Source organism: Typopeltis vanoorti, chromosome 2, assembly GCF_054136105.1.
Source record: "Typopeltis vanoorti isolate ZY-2024b chromosome 2, IOZ_Tvanoo_1.0, whole genome shotgun sequence".
Taxonomy (NCBI): domain Eukaryota; kingdom Metazoa; phylum Arthropoda; class Arachnida; order Uropygi; family Thelyphonidae; genus Typopeltis; species Typopeltis vanoorti.
This window is the reverse complement of record NC_143550.1, coordinates 56,665,282-56,685,627: the sequence shown is the minus strand read 5'-3', so window position 1 is coordinate 56,685,627 and position 20,346 is coordinate 56,665,282. Positions and strand designations below refer to the sequence as shown.

At 36.4% G+C, this 20,346-nt stretch overlaps 2 protein-coding genes across 2 annotated transcripts in view; both read left to right on the top strand.

The window, feature by feature from the left end:
• Nucleotides 1–285: 285 nt before the first annotated feature.
• Nucleotides 286–876, top strand: LOC150109058 (zinc finger BED domain-containing protein 5-like). The gene has a single exon (XM_090401533.1). The coding sequence runs from the start codon at nucleotides 286–288 to the stop codon at nucleotides 874–876; it is 591 nt and encodes a 196-aa protein (XP_090257659.1).
• A 9,528-nt stretch (nucleotides 877–10,404) lies between these two features.
• Nucleotides 10,405–20,346, top strand: part of PMP34 (Peroxisomal Membrane Protein 34) — a 178,530-nt gene continuing 168,588 nt past the window's right edge. Inside the window, exon 1 of the mRNA XM_090405144.1 lies at nucleotides 10,405–10,600. Within this exon, the coding sequence (XP_090261270.1) occupies nucleotides 10,529–10,600 (72 nt within the window). The 5' untranslated portion in view covers nucleotides 10,405–10,528. The remainder of the gene's footprint in view (nucleotides 10,601–20,346) is intronic.

Sequence of the window (20,346 nt, the reverse complement as noted above, 5' to 3'; positions counted from 1 at the left end):
ATGGTCGATTACACTAAAAGTAGACCTCTTAAATAAAGATTATTTGCTAAAATTTGTGAAGATATGGGGACAAATTTAAAAAAACTTACACTACACTCAGAAGTTCGTTGGCTGTCAAGAGGTCGAGTGCTTTGTCTTGTATATGAATTGAGGGAAATGATGCTTAAACTTTTTGAGGAAAATCAACAAAATGAATTCTGTGATCTAATTCAAAACAAATGATGGTGCACAAAATTGCCATATCTTGCTGACATATTTGAACACTTGAATAAAATAAACACCAGTATGGAAGGAAAAGGAGAAAATATCTTAACAGCGGTGGATAAAATTTGTGCTATCAGAGACAAGATAGAAATTTGGAAAAGGAAAGTGAAAGAAGGAAATTTTGAAATGTTTTCCAAAACTGCAGACTGTGAGCTAAAATGTGATATCAGCTCGCTAATAGTTGACTATTTAACAATGCTCGGAGAGAAAATTCATCACTACTTCCCAAATATTGAAATACCAGGCTATGATTGGATTCGAAATCCATTTTTTTCAACTGCAACGATTAACTTGTCACTTATTGAAGAAGAATTAGCTGAAATAAAAAATTATCGAAGTCTGTTAATGATGTATGAAGAGGGTGATTTAGACAACATTTGGATTCGTGTTTCAAAAATGCATCCAAACATATGTAAAAAAGCGTTAAAAATTATTTTGCAGTTTTCCACTACATACATGTGTGAAATATCCTTTTCAATGATGGCAAACTTGAAGACATTGAAACGTGCAAGCTTAAGAATGCTTGATGACGAAATGCGAGTGTCTTTATTTACTATTCCACCAAATATTGAAAAGCTGTGTTCATCCCATGAAGCTCATATATCTCATTAAAATTCTAATATACACAGGAAGAGATTTTTAAATAAACCTTCTAAAAGTTATACAAAATATAATTGTAAAAGCATATATTTAAACTACATCCGATCTGGTCACGTGACCCATGAGAGGCACATCAGACTGAATTACTGTGCCGCGAAATTATGTTTGTCTAAAAAGTGTGTCACCAACATGAAACGTTTGGAAAGCACTGGTCTAGGGACTCTTTGTTCATACTCTTTAAATGTTGAAAACCAGCGGAACATCTGTGCGGCTCAGACAGTCATTGCTGTAAACTTTTTTAGGTCTTGGTATACTTCTGCAACAGTTTTTCCTAATTTACAGCAAAATTTTATGAGAGCTCTTTTGCTGGTTACCACATGAAAATTGCTGCGTCACCCGACTCGAAAGTTGTACGCGATTACAACACACTCTATTGGTCAAAACTATAAACACATTCGTTACTTTTTCTCAAAGGGCTGTCCTGTAAAATATCAATCTCATTATTTAAAGGGTCACACTGTGTACATTGCAGCAATATTTCTAGAAACATTGAATGATTATTATTATTATTCGTGACACCTCCAAGGAGTCTGAAGACTCATCGCGGGAGGACACCTACTATACAGCTGCCTCCACCCACCGAACCTCTACTACCAATCAACTACATCAGCGCCATTTACCGTTCACCACCACAACAACAAGTATTTTTTTGTCTGTAAATTGCGTGTGTTCTGAAGGGCCGATTTGTCTGTATACGGGATGAAAAACTCGAGTTTCCGGGAGAAAAAACCCTGCTACCTCCGTATGAGATCGGCTAACTCGCCGTCAATTGAAAAAGTCCATATAAAGATTCCTCCTGTCATGACGGGAATCGAACTTAGGCCTTTTCCAATCGAAGGGCGCGATGTATCGTCGTTATTCCAATTGCGCTATGGAGGCTAATAAATACAATAAAAAATACAATAATAAAGTAACAAGAACCAGCTTAATAGCCGCTTTTATGATTATCGATATCTTGGAAATTGTATATAAATAAAAGCATTTTTTTTTTCGTAGCAGTTAACTTCTTAGACACCTTTAATATTCATAAAAGAATCATTCTGAAATTGAGCTTCTCCTCAAAACCATATAAGTATTTCGCTCACCCAGTAAAATAGCCTCCTTTTATGAATAGATTAACAGAGTTTAGTATATTATGGATTAACCCTGTGTAGCTCAGTAGAAGTGTCGTTTTGCCCTTGGTCGCTCGAAGTCAGACATAAGTTCAAGTCTAGTCGCCGATTGGAGGAACTTTTTCTAAGCCTTTCTTCGACCGATTCCCGACTTAGTCGATCATTGGCACAGGCAAACGGGATTTTTAATCCGATAAATTCAGGTTTTTATCCTGTAAACTCAAGAAACTCGCCCTTAGTACCCCCATTATTTTTGACATTAACAGCCGGCAAAAGTTGGTCGATTGGTAGAGCCTCTGCTACTAATGGCTCCGTTAAGTAAGTTTGAGCGCGGTTAGTAGTTGGAACGGGACCCAATCGTTCGATGCTGTTGGCACACTCTCCCTCGATGAGTCCTTGGACTCCCTGGAGGTGTCAAATAATAATAATAATAATATCTTGTTAGAGTTAGGTACCAAGAGATGGCAGCACGTGTTTGCCAGTCTCTTCATCAGTGACTGCTATAATTAGTGATAGACATTGGCCAGCTATCTCTGATTGCCTACCCATGGAGATTGAACTGCTCACTCAGTCTCCAAACGCTAGATAGGGTATAAAAGGCCTCGCCCACTCCCTATAAGGGAATAAAAGGAGTTAGCTGATTTGTTATTTGATGTTTCTAATCCTTAAAGGATGTGTTATAAATAAAAATTTATGGAGTAGCGATGAATTTGAGCTAAGTAACCATTAACAATATATATTTATAGTTAAGAATATATATATAAATAGAATAAAATCAGCTAACGCCTTTTTATTCCCGTATACGGGAGTAGGCGAGGCCATTTAGCCCATCTAACTTTTGGAGACTGAGTGGGCAGTTCAATCTCCACTGGTACCGATCAGAGATAGATGGCCCAAGGCTATCACTAATTAAGCGGTACACAGTGAACAGAGACGGCTCAAATGTGCTGCCATCTCGTGGTCCCTAACCCTAACACAATATATTTAATGTCTGAAATAATGTGGATTCTACGGTCGATTTTCTTGAGTTTACGGGACTAAAAACACGAGTTTCCGGGAGGAAAAACCTGCTTGCCGTGCCAGAGATCGACTAACTCGGGAATCGGTCGAAAAAAGGCTTAGAAAAATTTCCTCTATTCGCCCACTAGACTCGGAACTAAGTCTTCCTTCGTGCGGCCAAGGGCCGTGGTGTGCAAACGCCACATCCACTGAGCTACACAGGCTCCTGAATATATATATATATATATATATATATATATTCAGGAGGATGATTGATTTCGATTTTTGGCTCTACTGTCAAGATTTTTTAAGTAGTATAGAGGGTGATCATAAGGAAATAATTAAGGGAGAAAATGCAAAGTTTATAAAAAATATATAAATAAATCTTTTAACACATTTTATTCCCCCATTCGATGCTAGAGCCTAGGCTATCAATAAATCAAAGCTTTTCAGGAAAGAAAGAGTGTATAGTAGGCAACTTCAATCACTTGACCCTAAACTGTTAATCCTAAACTCTAACACTGATATTATTTTCCATTATCTTTTGAGATGCTATGTTGATTTTTTGAGATTTGTAGTTAAAAACTGGAGTTTCCGAAATAAATATCGTATTTTTCATGCCAAATATCGACTAAATCAGTAATCGGTCGAAGGAAGGCTATCAAATGCCGGCCTGGTTGGCCGAGTGGTTAGCGGATCCGCTCGCCAGCCAAAAAGGCTGCGGATTCGAATCACACCGTGGGCATAGTGGTGGTGGTGGTGGTCGGCGGTAGATGGCGTTGATGTAGATAATGAAGGTAGTTGTTGGTGGATTGGCTGGTTCTTCTAAAGAAGTCGGCGACTCGAATCGAAACTATAATGGTTTGCCTTTCTTCGAGTTGCTTTGCACTCTGAATGCAAACACCATTTCAAGAATTTGGATCTGAATATAAAAACAAATCCAATGCTTGATAATTGTAGAATTGAATATAAGCACTACTTAGATTTACGATTTAAAGAAATGGATGCTGAGTATAAAAACAGTTTCAAATATTGAAATTTAAATTTTCACGAATAAAATATGGTAACAAAAAAAAGAGAGAATAATTTCAGCTTGGGTGACTGGATAACTTCCATTCAGTAAATGAGTGAACGATTAAATCTAGACGCTGCGATCTCATATGATAGGCGAACAAACAGTGTTACTCTGTCAGCAGTTTAGAGATCTCGAACAGGCATCAAACTGTTCTAGGAAAATCTCCATGGGCTCTCAATTTTTTTTAGCTCGATCTTTTTATTGCAATGGTGTAAGGTTTCTGATTCATTCCACATAACCCAACATGTTTCCATTGGTCCATCATACTATGGACTGGTAACACAAGGGATGTTAGTGCTGTTTCTTACGTTGAGCCACCCAGATATAACAGCATCTTAACTTCAGAAAACTGCACTTTTAGGACATCTCACTTTTGATATCTAATCAATTTCTATGTCTTTGGATGAAGCCAGAATTGGACTTATTTGTCAGTGAAAGATTTCATTATTATATTTCGTGTTTCTTGTTAGTCTTTGACTGTGAACTCTGTTAATTAATTTTAATAATAATAAGCAACCGTGGAACTCAGATATGCTATAGGTGACGATTAAAGGTGGAGTCAAGCTACCTACCAGAAGGTAGGTAACTTTATCGAAAGTTAGTAGCAAGTTAGGCTAAAAGAGCTCTGCTGACTCAGTTTGTATAATAAAAAAGGGTGTGAAAGGAAAGATCTAAGCTCGTAACTCCAAGGATTATTGTAGCAAGTCCATCCTATTTCACACTATGTATCATTCTTTTCACAAATCCATTAGTCCTCAATACTTGTTCAAGAAGTGTTATTTTTTCTTTGACCATTCTAATCATTTTAATTACGGCACTCTCACATAACTTCCAATGCTAACTAAATAGTCCTTCTTCCCTACTGCCACAATAACACCATAAATAAAAGAAAAGAAAGTAGCCTCTCGTAGCTATCTTATGCGACCACGTCTGCAACTGTTGCATTTGTTATATCCCTCATAGTTTTTGTTGCCAACTTTTAAAAATTCTATTCCCTTCATCTATTCAATTATATTCTATTTCCTTAATTTTTAATAGCAGATCATTGAGTAGTATTAATATCATTTCAGTTACTCATCTCTGAATCTTTTACTCAATCCTTCTTTTTTTTCTCTGAAATCTAGGCAACCTGAAATCTGTTTACAATGGTCCACACATGGTTGGGTAAAGATACACAGAAATAAAAATCTATTATCTCTGCTCATCAATTTCCGTCTCATTATTGCAATAGTCTATAGAATTGCCTTTGCGTTTTTGAAATTCATCCTCTAAACTTCAGTTCCTTATCCACCATTACTTCAGGGTCTGTAACCTCTTCAATTTCAGTTTCAAGTTTTAACATTATAAAGCATTGCCTGCAATCTCTTTCCTTAAATATCACGATGAACTTTAGATAGTAATACCGAGATTCGAACCACATCTAGAATGTGAAGAACTTTTCTAAAAGCATTTCAACTTAAGGTGAGTTAGCCTCCCTCATTAGCACATGAAGCATAACTAACCTATTTAATCTAAAATGCGAACTTTGGTGATTTCCGCTTCCTTTTCCAGTTCATTTACTGCTTTACTATAAAGTTATAGTAGTGATTAATGTTTTTTGCCTTGCTTTTTATAAAAAAATCAGCTAATGCCTTTTGTTCCGTTATAGTGAGTAGGTGAGGCCGTTTAGCCCTGTGTAATTTTTTGGAGATAAGGGGAAGTTTAATCTCCACCAGTAGCCAATCAGAAATTGCTAGCCCAAGACCAATTGGGCTATTTACACACGGCACTGGTGAAGAATTTCAATACCTGGGATTCATTAGTAATGTGAAGAATTGCTGTTCAGAAGAAGTCAGAAGAAAATTAGGAATGGCTTAAACAACAGTCAGAGACTTGTCTAAAATCTGGAAGGATGGATTTATCTCCATTGGAACAAAATTGAGAATTTTGAATGCAGTTGTTTATCCAACAACGACTGATGGATGTGAGACTGGAACCTAAAGAAGTCAGATAAGGCTACTTTTGAGATGTGGTGTTACAGAAGGCTGTTGAGGATATCATATACAGAAAGGTGTACAAATGAATGGGTGTTAGAAAAGATCAGTAGAACTATAAGACTCCTTAAGGATGTTGACAGAAGAAAACTAAAATATTTTGGACACATTGAAAGGATGTAAGGGCGGCTTCTCAGAACAGTAATAGAAGGTAAAGTTTATGGGAAAAGAGGAAGGGGTAGACCGTCAATGAGCTGGATGGATCGATGGATGATGTATGTGGAGTGACTGATCTTCAGAGAGTTGAAACGTTCAGAAAAGCATACAACAGGACTAAATGGCGAGGCCTGGTGTGGCACATCTCCCAGCATCGAAGTGAGCATACGGCATCTGTGGATGTCCAGTGAACATATGAAAGAATAAACCGAACAGATCGAATGACAGGTGCCATCTCGTGGTCCCTAATCGTAACATTATGTTTTACTGTCTAAAAACAGTGTAGGTTCTCGGATCGATTTTCTTGAGTTTAAGGGCCGAAAAACTCGGTTTTCAGGGAGGATAAATCCCCTGCTTCTCCGTACCAGAGATCGACTAACTCGGGAACCGCTAGAAAAAAGTCTTAGTAAAAGTTTCTCAAGTTGGCGACTAGAATTCTTTTTTATTTATTTAATTATTTAAACCAAACGAAATGAGCAAAAAAAAAGTATTCTCCTTTCATTTGTACATGTTTGATGTAAGGTGTTAATCTGTCGCAAGCAGAGACGTCACTTTCACTTATTTTCCTCTAGTGAACATCAAGGCTATCTAGTTCAAAAAAAATCGGATGGCAGAGAGCTTAAAAAAATGCGTTTTTTTTAATTGGAGGGACAAATTGATTTCTATAAATTATCAGATCAATAATTTCAAACTTATATATATATATATATATATATATATATATAGACAGATAGATAGACCGACTACTTTTTCTAAGCAATTCCGCGACCGATTACCGAGTTAGTCGATGACTAGCACGGCAAAGCAGGGTTTTTCTCCATGATATTTGGGTTTTTCGACCGGTAAACTCTGGAAAATCGACCATAGAACCCATAATATATCATAGTGAAGAATTTATGGAGACAGAAACACAAATGTCGGAGTAAATACTTTATTTATAATTAATTATTATTATTTGACACCTCCGGAGGTACAAAGACTCATCGAGGGAGGGCACCTGCTCTACAACTCTGTCTCCACCACTCAATCCACCAAACCACAACTACACCAACGCCATCTACCGCCGACCACCATCACCACTACCACTAGTATTTCCACAGACAATCATAAACATCCATACTCAAGGCGGGATTCGAACCCGCAGTCTTTTGGCTGGAGAGCAGATACACTAACCACTTGGCCAGCCAGTCTGGCAAAAGAAAACAGCAAAATTAAGAAAATAATACTCGACGTTTCGGCTTCTGTATGACATCATCATCAGGTAAACATACATATGCACAGGACACAAGCTACATGACACTACACAAACATGGGATTAATCTAAATGCTTTGTAAATTGTTTACCCTAGCCTGACCTCTGGTGAAAAAAGATTAAATAAAAATAATATAAAATATTACTAAATGAAATGTGCACAGACATAAATTAATTTACAAAATAAAATAAACTATTTATACATATCAGTATTATAATATACAGATGATTAAAAAGTTTTATAAAAGTTACTTAAATATAAAGAGCTAATAAGCTTCATTTCGGCGATATAAACCATATTTTAAATTAAGGGGATATAAAATCCACATTGTTTTAAAACCGAATAAGAAACTCAAAGATTGGAATCAGAGAGTTTCATGCCGAATATAGTAAACTATAAAGTATCGGCGATACTAGCGTGAGCTAATACAAGTGACCCTAGTACGTAGTACAATATCGGACAACTCGTTGCAAAGGTGGGGAAAATTCAGATCGCTATTCTTAGGTATTTTCCATAATGTAAAAACACATTTCCTAGGAAATGTGTTTTTAAAGAACTTTCCCCACCTTTGCAACGAGTTGTCCGATATTGTACTACGTACTAGGGTCACTTGCATTAGCTCATGCTAGTGATCGCCGATACTTTATAGTTTACTATATTCGGCATGAAACTCTCTGATTCCAATCTTTGAGTTTCTTATTCGGTTTTAAAACAATGTGGATTTTATATCCCCTTAATTTAAAATATGTTTTATAAAAGAGCTATATTAAACAATTTCTCTATAGTCCTCTCATATTAAGGTTTTCTTGTGTTTGGGGTTGTTCTGGAGCTATAAGCCTATATGGGTTGAAGAAGGAGAACCAATCACAAACGGACCACGCCCAAGTTATCAACATATCCAGCTACAATCTTAATGAAGAACTTTCGCTGCTGCAAAATGGCTTAAACTACCTTATCGCACCAAGGTTAGTAAACCAACTAGGCTTCATATACCACATTGAAAAAAGGCCTAGAATCCCTCCCCTTTAATGTAGCTGATAAAATACGGACGGAAACAGTCAACATACATGTGCACAACTTTATTCCCGTATAGCTAACTTTTACATGAAAGACTTTGAGCAACGAGCTCCAGATGCAGCCAGCCAACAAATTCCAATAAACAGGTCAGTTGCCTTTTTATCCAAAGCAGAAAAATTAGGCCTTAAATCTTTAAGAAATCACCTAAATATCGTTATTACTGAAGCGGATAAAGGCAATGCTATCGTCATCTTTGATCGGACGGCATACTTTGAAAAAATGAACCCATTGGTATCCAACAACAAGTACCAGATGGTTAATTACAATTCCACAAACGCATCAAAAAGAAATCAACAGAATTAATCAATCAGTTATCACGTGGCCAGATTAAACAATGAAAAGCTATAACAGCATTATGTAATAGCTTCCAAGCTCCAAGAATGTATGGCCTGCCTAAAATACACAAAGCAAACACACCAGTACGACCGATAGTTGAAGGAATCGACTGCCAAAATTATCATTTAGCCAAGAAACTAGCTTTTAAGCTCCACGAGTTGGTAGGCCATTCCCCTCCTACATAAAAATTACATAACACTTCATAAACAAAATTAGAAACATAACACTCAACGATGAAGATTTATCAGACAGCTTTGACATAACTGCCCTTTTCAATAATGTCCCAATCAGTAATACTGTACTATTCTTTTGAATAGCATTACTTTCGAAAAGTGAGTGCACTATTGGATGTTTCTTTACTTATTAATATCCTACTCCACGTCAGTGAGTATTATTACTGCTTCCAGAGTAATATAGGATCATATCGTTGGAGCAGCATTTACCTGAGCCTGGCCACCTTATGTCACCCAAGCTTAAGATTTGTATTTTTAGTCTTCTCATTTCTTCAATAACATTTCTCAGCTTTTCAGCTTCAGACATACTTCTAACATTTCAGTGTTCCTATTTTGATTGGTTTGACAGAGATTCTTTTTTATCCCCATCCCATTTAAGGGATGTCGGAACTTGTGTTTGCCATGGTGGTTGGTCTGGGGAGGTTGCATGCAGTAGTTTCCCCTCTTGCTTTCAGCAATGCAGTACTATGACCATTAAGGGGGGGTTCTATCCATGCCTCTAGGTATCCGATATTGAACCTTGCCGATCTCATTCATCTTCAGCCTCAAGATCAGTAATGGTGTACGTTGCTGCATGCAACCATGGAAGTTGATTCACCATGTCTGGCTACTCCACCCCCCCCCCCCTGCATAAGACGAAATGAAATAGCAAAATGGGAAAGATTCGCCTTGAATACTGTAATAGCATTGGGAAAGGAACAAAAAGAAAAAACAAAGAAGGAAGGAAAGGAGGAAAGGAACCATTCTACAGATGTATATATGTATATAACAGATGTATATTACATGAGAATACACAGGCTGCAGTCATAGGATATAGTACGGCAAGGAAGGCACCATCTTGCGTTATATCTCTCTAGTAATCAGCTGCAACCCTGGAGGTGCACCAATAATAATAATAATAATAATAATAATAATAATAATAATCCTCTCTCAAAGAGAGGAAGCCACATCATTAGGATTAGGATATTACGTGAAGCAAGGCATGGTCCAGCATCAAGTACCTCGGGTTTGCCACCCCGTACTCACTAAAGTCAGCCCTTGAGGTAACTAAAAGCGAGCGCTAATTTAAGTTTTAACAAGAAAAAGAAATCTTTTTTTTCCCCCCCGAACTTTTAGCTCAAAATAGCAATTTGAGTTGGCAACCCTGGCTGTACCATAAGCTGCCCAGGAAGTCATATTCCGTCACTTCCTAGTGTTTATGTTTTTGCGGTATTGGTGAATTTGCTTTTCGATCGTATGAGGAAGTTTTAGTGTTTTGGTTATATAGATAGTTTGCACAGTTTATTGGTTATAATTGTTTCTTTTAAGCAGAGAAACTTCAGATAGTAAAATGTCAAAACAAATAAAATGGGAGAACCTATTTACATACGAAACACTAGTCCATGCAATAGCCGGAGCTACAGTAAGTCTTATGATTGTTATGCAGAGATTTTTTGAAATGCAGTCTTATAATTATGTGAATTTAAGAATTCCGATGGAAGAGAAACTTAAACTGGCGGTGAAAAGAATTGCAAATTTTTGTTCTCGTTCAGTTGAAAGAATTTTCATCACGTGTTTAACTTAAAATATACAATATAAGTTTTATAAGATGCCTATAGCAGTCGTATTAACAATGATTTTCAGTTTAAGGTATCCTTTATTTCACTGAGATTTCATTTGTAAAATATAGCTGTGTTGACTGTAGCCATACTTCTGCCAGAGGTTACTAGTTATCATCCAGTAAGTGAGGTCGAGGGGGAAAAAACAAATTAATAGTAATTGTTGGGTCATAAATGTGAATATCTGGTTAACATTTTGAAGGATTGGGAAAGAAATTATTAGAAAGGTCTCATTCAAATTGACTAGGGTAGAGCGACATCAAGCATGTCACAGGCTAAGTGCTGCACATCAGGCTTGCAAGTTTATAAACATAGCATCACTTGCATTGCAATTGCAGTATTTCAGCAATATTATTATACACACACACTTCCTGGTGTCAAGACTTACTGAGGGAGACAATAGTAAGATCCATCATAACAAAGATAGTCTATCATAGCTCTTCTCAAATTGATTCAATGTTTATGCACTCATTACCTCATTCAGCAAAGCATTCTACTTACTAATCACCTTCTATGCAAAAACGTCATGCCTCATCTCTTATGTGCCAAACCTTTATATAATTTTGAAGAATGACCTCTGGTTTCTACTCCATTCCCTCCTTCAACCCTTTGAAAAATATTCTAAGTATCTATCGGGTAAGCTCCTCTAAACAATTTGTTTCAACCATGTCACCCTTCCTTCATTTATTTAACAGACTGCAAATTATTATTATTATTATTACGTGACATCCTTCCAGGGAGTCCAAAGACTCATCGATTGAGGGCATGTACTGTACAACTCTCTGTTTCCACTACTCACTCCACCAACTACAGCGAGCTGCATCATCTACACCAGTGCCATCTACCGCCCATTACCACCACTAGTATTTTCACAGACAATCACAAACATCCATGCCGATGGTGGGATTTGAACCTGCAGCCTTTTGTCTGGAGAGTGGATACGTTAACCACTCAGCCAACCAGGCCAGCAAATTACATTCACCCAACCTATCTTTTCATAGTGCTTTTGTATCTGCCTCTGATATATATGTGTGTGTATACACACACACACACACACACACACACACATATATATATATATATATATATATATATATATATATATAACAGGCCTAAAAAGAAACAATACAATTGGGACAAACTAAATAACCCACAAATTGCAGCATCTTTTCACAACACATTAGAAGACAATATGGAAAACATTCTTAAAGATCCAGTTAATGAAAAGGATAAGGGTGTGATTGAAGCAATAACCATAACATTCGACAGAATTCTTTGAAAGAGCAACAAAAAAAGACTTGGAAAAATGGATTACCCCTGAAACTGAAAAATATATAGATGAAAGAAATAAAGCAAGGAAACTCTACTGCTTAAACAGGAATGAAATAAATAAATATAAACTAGACATTTTAAATAACAAGGTCAATGAACTGATGATCAGAGACAAAGAAAATCAAATAAATAAATACTGTAAGGAACTTGAAAATTATAATAAAACTGGGGATACTAGAAACACTTTTCAAATGATAAATTATATCTGTCACCATAAAACAAAAAGAAGTGGAAATATTGTCACACATTACAAAAATGGTAGAACAGCTATCAATAAATTTGAACTTGATGAAAGAATGGAGAAACTACTTTCAAGAATTACTTAAAGTTGATAATCCCCAACATTCAAGTCAGCTAGTGGACCTGCATCTAACCACTGCTCTACTAATAAATTGTTAAGACTTCACTGAAAAGGAACTAAAAATAGCAATAGAGCAAACCAAAGCAGGAAAGTCCCCAGGGATTAATGGAATCAGAGCAGAAGCTTTCAAAAATGCTAGATATAATACATATTCCAATCTCCTTGCCATAATGAATTGATCTTTAAACACTGGAATAATACCTCAACAATGGAAACAAGGTCTTATTGTCCCTATACCCAAAAAAGGCAGTCTTAATAGAATGGATAACTACAGAGGTATTACTTTGCTATCAAACACAGTTAAAATCTATAATAGGATGATACTCAATCGAATAGAACCTTACTTAACAGCACTTTTAAGAAAAAAACAAACTGTATTTCTAAAAAAATTATGTACAGTAGAACAGATACATTGCATCAGAAGAATCGTAGAAGGTTCACATGATAAAAACTTACCCCACATTTTAACCTTTATAGCTTCAAAAAAAAAAAAAGCCTTTGACTCCATTAATAGAGAAGCAATGTTTAAAATACTCAGCTTCTATGGTCTACCCTCAAAACTCATGCAAGCAATCTCAGCGCCTTATAAAGATTACAGTAATCTAAAACAGAAACATTTGAATCCTTTCCAGTGACAACAGGAGTCCTGCCTGTTGTCACTGGAAAGGTGATGTACTAGCACCTTATTTGGTTTTAGTATGCTTGGGCTACATCTTCCAGACCATCAACACAAAAGATCTTAACATTAGAACATCCACCCGCACCATGCAAATAACTGATCTTAGCTTTGCTGATGATGTTGTACTTATTGATACAGAACCAGCAAATGCACAAAAAGTCTACTAGAGACACAGGCTAAACTTATTGGTCTGCAGATCAACATCCAAAAGTATAAACTATTCTCAATAGGTTGTGAAAACTTTATACTTCATATCAACAATAAACTCTTGGAAAGAGTAAATCTTTCAATACCTTGGATCATACATCAGCAATACAGAAAATATTAGAAAACATAAACAGCTGGCTCTGGTCTTCCATAACAAACATTGCCCCATCTGGAAATCATCATTAATATCATTAAAGACAAAATGAAGACTATACCATGCAACCAGTAGATCCATCTTCTTGTATGGTTCTCAAACCTGGACAGTAAGCACCAAAAAAATTACAGATCTAATTAACTCCTTTGGAACATGTCTCAGACAGATACTTGGATGGACCGTCTCACTAACTCTGCTGTGCTAAATCTGGCTAAGCAAGAACCACTTGTCAATATAGTCAAAAAACTACAACTCAGATGGCTTGGGCATCAATTCAGAATCCTGAAGTCTTGCTCTTTTTGGAATCTCCCATCCTGTGCAAACCAGAAGATGGCAATTGCAGTAGAGGAAGACCATGTAAACAATTTTGGTAGTACATATGTGAAACCATCAGAAGGCTAAACTGTAAAACTCCATCTGACATCTACCAGTTAGCTCAAGATAGAGAGACTTGGAAGACCATAATTTGCAATATTTAATTTTTCATATAAATCTCTTTTCCCTTTTCACATTGTATCATATTGTGAATAAACTATGATGATATATACGTATGAAGTAAAACCAGTTTTAAAATAGCTTGGTATTTTTAGCGTATGTATATGTATATATATATATATATATATATATATAGGTAGCCATATTTATTTCAACATTTACAAAAGTTCTATTTTTATAAACTAAATTATACTTATAAGTAATAATAAGGCAGCACTTATGAGCTGCCTTATTATTACTTATGAGACAGAATATGATGCAAAAAGACACTTTTTGAAGAATCAGAAATAAGTAGGGATTATGAGGAATTTGTTATTACAGTAATAAATATTTGGTGATGATTTTCAGCATAGGTTTGTTGCTGCATTTTCATTTCATAAGTTTGTTAGATTTTCTATGGGGGTAACTAATAACACTGATTGTTATTTCTATATTTTAGTAAGACCATTGATAAAATAAATTACTTTGGATTAGTTAATAAGCCTGGTGTGATAAGACCTATTAGAAAATTTTGATATGCATTTCATAAGATGATTTTTAGATAATACAAATATTATTGGCATTATACATATAAATTTTGATGTTTATAACAGTCATCAAAGATGACTGTTGTATGTAGCAGGGGGGGGGGGTTCCTTCTCAAGCAAGTTTAAGAAGAATCTTGACTGTAGGTTGCTGTCCTGGTTGGCTAAGTGGTTAGTATATCTACTCTCTACCCCAATAGGCTGAAGATTCAAATTCCAATGTGGGATTTGATGTTTGTGATGGTCGATAGGAGATGAATTTCATCTCCAATCTAAAAATCACTTGGTCTGAGACCACTGCTTACTGGAGACCTGAAGCAGCTTGAAAAAGTTCCATGATTGTCTCTAGAGCAGTCTCTCTGGATTATCAAAAATAAATAAAATAAAAATGCAAAACCAATGTGAAATTACTCATCATCATCAAATTCCTAATATACAGGGTGTTCGGGATAAATTTGACAGTTTCGTAAGGAAAAAGAAAATCTTCTTTGTATCTATTAAATTTAATGAATTGACAAAAAAACATTACAGGCAGAGTTAATTACAATACTATCAACAAGATTTACTCAAAATAACCACCATTAGCATCGATCACAGCTTCAATTCTGCTTCGGAACCTCGAACAAGCTGATGCTACAGTCTCCCTGGGAAGGGCCGCAAAAACTGTTTTAATTTTATCCATTAACTGGGCTTTTGTATTACTGGAAGTGCGATTGGTGTCTTTTTCAACTGTGCCCCATACAAAATAATCCATGGGGTTAAGGTCTGGGGAGTTTGGAGGCCAAACATTTGGACTGGTGAAGTCGTAGAAATTTTCAGACAACCATTTTTGACTTTTCCCAGAGGTGTGGCAAGGGGCCGAATCCTGCTGCCATACATACGGCCTACCATTGGCTACCCTTGTTATCCAGGGCTTGACTACAGTTAGCAACTCCACGAACAAAGCCCGAATTCCAATGCCAGGGTTCTTCAACACCTGTTCCTGCAGATTTGCGAGGAATTCTGCTGTACGAACGCAATCAGATCGTCTGCTAGGGATCTTTCTTCTTGCTACATCCTCGTAGTCACCATTGCAAGTCTCTAGTTCATGCCTGATTGTTTTTACTGTATTCAGGGAGCATTGGGCAGCAGTCGTAATATCCTTATTTTGATGGCGGGCACGAATCATCATGATACAAGTTATTCTCTTCCATGATTCAGGTGGGTTCCAGCTATCCATCCTTTCTGACATCTTGTATATGAATGAAGAAGGGTCCAAACTTTTAAATGAAGAGAAGTGTGTGTTAATACATGTAACTTACGGAAAAATATAATTAATTATAAATATGTCAAATTTATCCCGAACACCCTGTATATATATATATACACACACACACACACACACACCATCAAGGGATGTACAGGATATGATAGTACTACATGAAAAATTACATCATTACTAACTTCCTATCTACAAATTTCCTCCAAATCAGTCTGTTACATGTCAAGACTCCAACATTAATAGATCTTATATTTCCATTGTCTAAGGCACTTTGTACGGTATCAATTCACCTAAATCTTGGTCTTCCGCTGGGTTGTTTTCCTGCCAAAACCTGGCAGAAAACACTTGTTTTGCTAATCTTTCCTCACCCATTCTGTTTAAGTGACCATACCACCTGAGATTAGCTCTGCTAACACATTCCTGGATGCTGACAATGCCAAGTTCTTTCCTAATTTCCTCGTTTTTAATATGTATTGCCATTGATGCCATCTGTTCATGCCCTTAATCTTTCTCAGGGACTCTCATATCTGTGTTCTCTAGTCTTTGGTCAGGTGTTTTACTTCTGACCCAGCTCTCAGATCCATAAGTTAAAACTGGTTTGAACACTGTCTTGTACATCTTGTACACAGCTAATTTAATGTTTTGGCTAATTTCTCTATTATTCCATATAAATTTATTCAGTTGACTTCCTGCCATACCAGCTTTGTTGATTCTGTTGTTTATTTCATTGTTTAATTTACCATCTTCACTAAAAATCGTGCCTAAGTAGCTGAAATGTTTTACTTCTTCTATAAGTTCTCAATTCACAGTTGATATTTTCATAGTCTTTATCTTTTTAATGCTGACCTTCATATCGTATCTATTATAACAGTTCTTCACTTTAGTCAGGGAATCTTGCAGACTTGTAGTGGATTTATTTAGAAGTATAACATCATCTGCATAAAGCAGAGAGCTGAGATTAACATCTCTAATTTTGATATCAGGTATAATACCACTTTCCTTTATGATGTGATCCATATAGATAATGAATAACAGAGGGGATAATGTACAGGGTGGCCATAAAATAACTTTCCCTCTTTGGAGGTATCTGTAGCTAAAACCAATAAACGGAATGAGACCAAATTTTATATTGGGACTTTTGAAGGAATGGGGAGATGAATTCCTTGAAAAAAAGATTTGGTACCAAAAGTTGCCAATAGGGTAAATTTTGGCACTGGCAGAGCTGAAAGTAGTCAAATATTTATATTTGCAGTAAACACAGGTAAAAAGGATTATGCAAATTTTACTCTGCATAGCCAGCAAAGGTTGGGCGATTGGTAGAGCCTCTGCTACTAATGACTCAGCAAAAACTTAAGCAAGTTTGACCTTGGTTAGTAGTTGGAAGGGAATAAATCGTTCGATGCTGTTGGCACACTCTCCCTCTATGAGTCTTTGGACTCCCTGGAGGTGTCACATAATAATAATAAACAATGATAATATGTGACAGCAGCACCACCAATTCCACTTAAAAAAGGATTGGGAATGTTCAGGCAGTTATTCGAATGACTGACGAATTGCGCTCAATATGCATCCTACCTTGCCTCAGCACGCTTTAATTGTTAAGTTGTTTTACCTTAAACAGTGCAATGCCGTAGTGGCCCTTTGGGAATTTAGGAGGATTCATAACCTGCATACAGGTCCTATGTAAGCTGTGGCACTGAGAGATATGATTATGTGTGGTCCAGGGGACCATGATTCTGATGAATAAAACATTATTTCCTGAGAGTTCAATCACTACATTAATTTCTGTGTCTCTCGCAAGTTGTTGTTTTAGTTATTATTATTATCATTCTAACGTGCCACATATCCAGCTGGAATGAGTGACTCGGCTGTCGCTTACACCTTTGAAATGTTATTATTCCATTTTATCTGCCTTTCATGTAATTATCCTCTTGTTTTCAGCTCCACCAGTGCCGTTTCCCCTATCGGCGACTTTTGATACTAAATCTTTTTTTCATGGAAATGATCTCCCCATGCCTTCAAAAGTCTCAATATAAAATTTGGTCTCATTCTGTTTATTGGTTTTAGCTACAAATACCTTCAAAGAGGGAAAGTTATTTTATGGCCACCCTGTACATCCTTGTCTGACACCAGATTTAACATTAAACCACCTTCCTGTACTTCCTTCAATTCTAACTGCTGACTTACAACTCAAGTAAAGACTAAGTATTGCTTGATATAATGCCCCATTGACACCATATGACTGTAGCATTTCGAATAGCTTCTCTCTTGGCACCTTGTCATATGCCTTTTCCAGATCTACAAAACTTAAATACAGATCTTTGTTATATTCCTATGATTTCTCAACTATCTGTTGTAAAGTGAAAATCTGATCTTGGCAGCCTCTATTTGGCCTGAATCTAGCTTGTTCTTCACCAAGCTTCTCTTCCACAGTCCTTCTCAACTGTTTCTTAAGTATATTTGCATATATCTTACCAGGAACGCTCAGTAGAGAAATACCTCTGTAATTCTCACATTCAGTGTTATTTCCCTTTTAAAAAAAAATTAGTACTATGAGAGCTCTACTCCAATCATCTGGAATTACGCCCTCTGTCCAGGAATTCTGAACTATGCAGTTCAGCGACTGTAAGACTTTTATACCCCCATACTTAAGCATTTCTGGTCGAATATCATCTACTCCTGCTGCCTTTCCACATTTCAGGCTTTTGATAGCTTTTTCTACTTCAAGTATGGATATGTATTCCTGACTACACATCTAGTCAGTGTTTTTTACCACTGTGCTGTCATCACTGCTTATTTCATTTAGCAATTTTTTGAAGTAATTACTCCATACTTCAAGGATATCTTTTTCTCCTGTTTTCATATCACCTTTATCATCTCTAATTCATTTTACAGCATTCTTTCCTCCATTTCTGAGGAAAGAATCCACTTCTTCAACAACAACAACCTCCAGAATGTCTTTACCGCCTTCTTGATATTTATTTTCTGTGTTCTTACCAAAGTCCTCCCATTACTTTTGTTTAGCAGTTTTTACACAGTGTTTAGCTTTCTTACATTTGTCTCTGTATTCTCTACAAGCACAAGCAGACTTATTTGCCAAGAACTTTTGATATGCTTTCTTCTTTTCTTTCACTGCCCCTTTAACTTCCTGTGTCCACGATGGAGTTCTGATTTTTCTATCCTTACAGACAACCTCACCACATAACTCTCCGGCTGAATCAATCAGTGTTTTCTTCACGGTTTGCCACTTAATCTCCAAAGTTTGGTTCCTGTTCTGAAACTCATTCATTTTTTCTTCAATCACGTTTGTGTATTTTAGTCTACAGTTCACAGCTGAGAGCTGCTCCACTTTTATTTGCTTTAAAACTTTCTTACATGGTCATCTTTTCAATATGAAATTCAATTTTATCTTGCTCAAGACTAAATGGTGATCACTTCCAGTTTCAAGTCCTCTGTACACTTGCAACAAGAGGGAGAAAACATCACGATCAAGAATAACATAATCAATGAGACTTTTCTTATTCCTAGCCTCTTCTCTCCGTGTGAATTTGTGCACAGTTTTATGCTGGAACATTGTTAATAATAACCAGTCCATGTCCTGAGCAGAAATCCAACAGGTATTTGCCATTATTATTAGCTTTGCTCTTTTCTCGAAATTTTCCCAAAATATTTTTGTATGTCTGACATTCATTTCATACTCTGCTATTTAGATCCCCAACAAGGACCAACTTTTCTTTTTTCATTGTGTCAGTTGCTTTCTCTAAAGCCTCAAAAAATTCCTCCACTTCTACCTTAGTAGAACCTTCTTGCCCTTTTGCAAGAAGGTTTGAATACTATGGTTATTCCTTCTTTTTCTTGATTGTCATTGCCTTAATGTAACATTTTGTATTTATTGCTCAGATAGATCTCACCAGTTTTTTGCCTTTTTTTGTTTCAGTCACCCCTATTATGTCGATCTGGTACTTATCTAATTCCTCAGCTAGCTCCATTTCTTTGCCATTCAGGCTTCTGATATTGATAGTACTGATCTTGAACTCCTGTGATGTTGAGTTGGGGTGGGTTTTTGGATTTGTTCCAGTAGCTGACTTTTCGCTGTTTACACTGGTTCCCTGGCGAAAACAACAGGGGCCTTGTTTAATGAGGTGAGTGATGCTCTAGCCAGAATGAAATTCTGTCATGTTGTACCATCATTTTTTTTTTATTTTGGTTTAAGCCAATAAGAATAAAATTTGATTAGCTAAATTTCAAATTGCCAGCCCATCCTCGTTCATTCAGTATCCAGGTAGATACCTAACAGGGTGCACCACAATTTCTGTTATATAGCTTTGATCCTCAAGCATCCTCATGAAATTAATTTAAAAGAAAAAAATCCATAGTGTAAGAACAGTACAAACATACCATCTGTTTAAGGCCTTTTTTTATGATTGGGAGTCGCATTTTTAATGTTGATTATAGATATACTTAAATTTGTGGATAGTTAATGCCAGATTCAGGTTTTGTGTGCATGTTCTAAAGCTGGTAAAATTGCTAAGAGAGC

What these genes read in the sequence shown, in the direction of transcription:
- LOC150109058 (XM_090401533.1), top strand. Translation starts at nt 286, where the DNA reads ATGGAAGGAAAAGGAGAAAATATCTTAACAGCGGTGGATAAAATTTGT.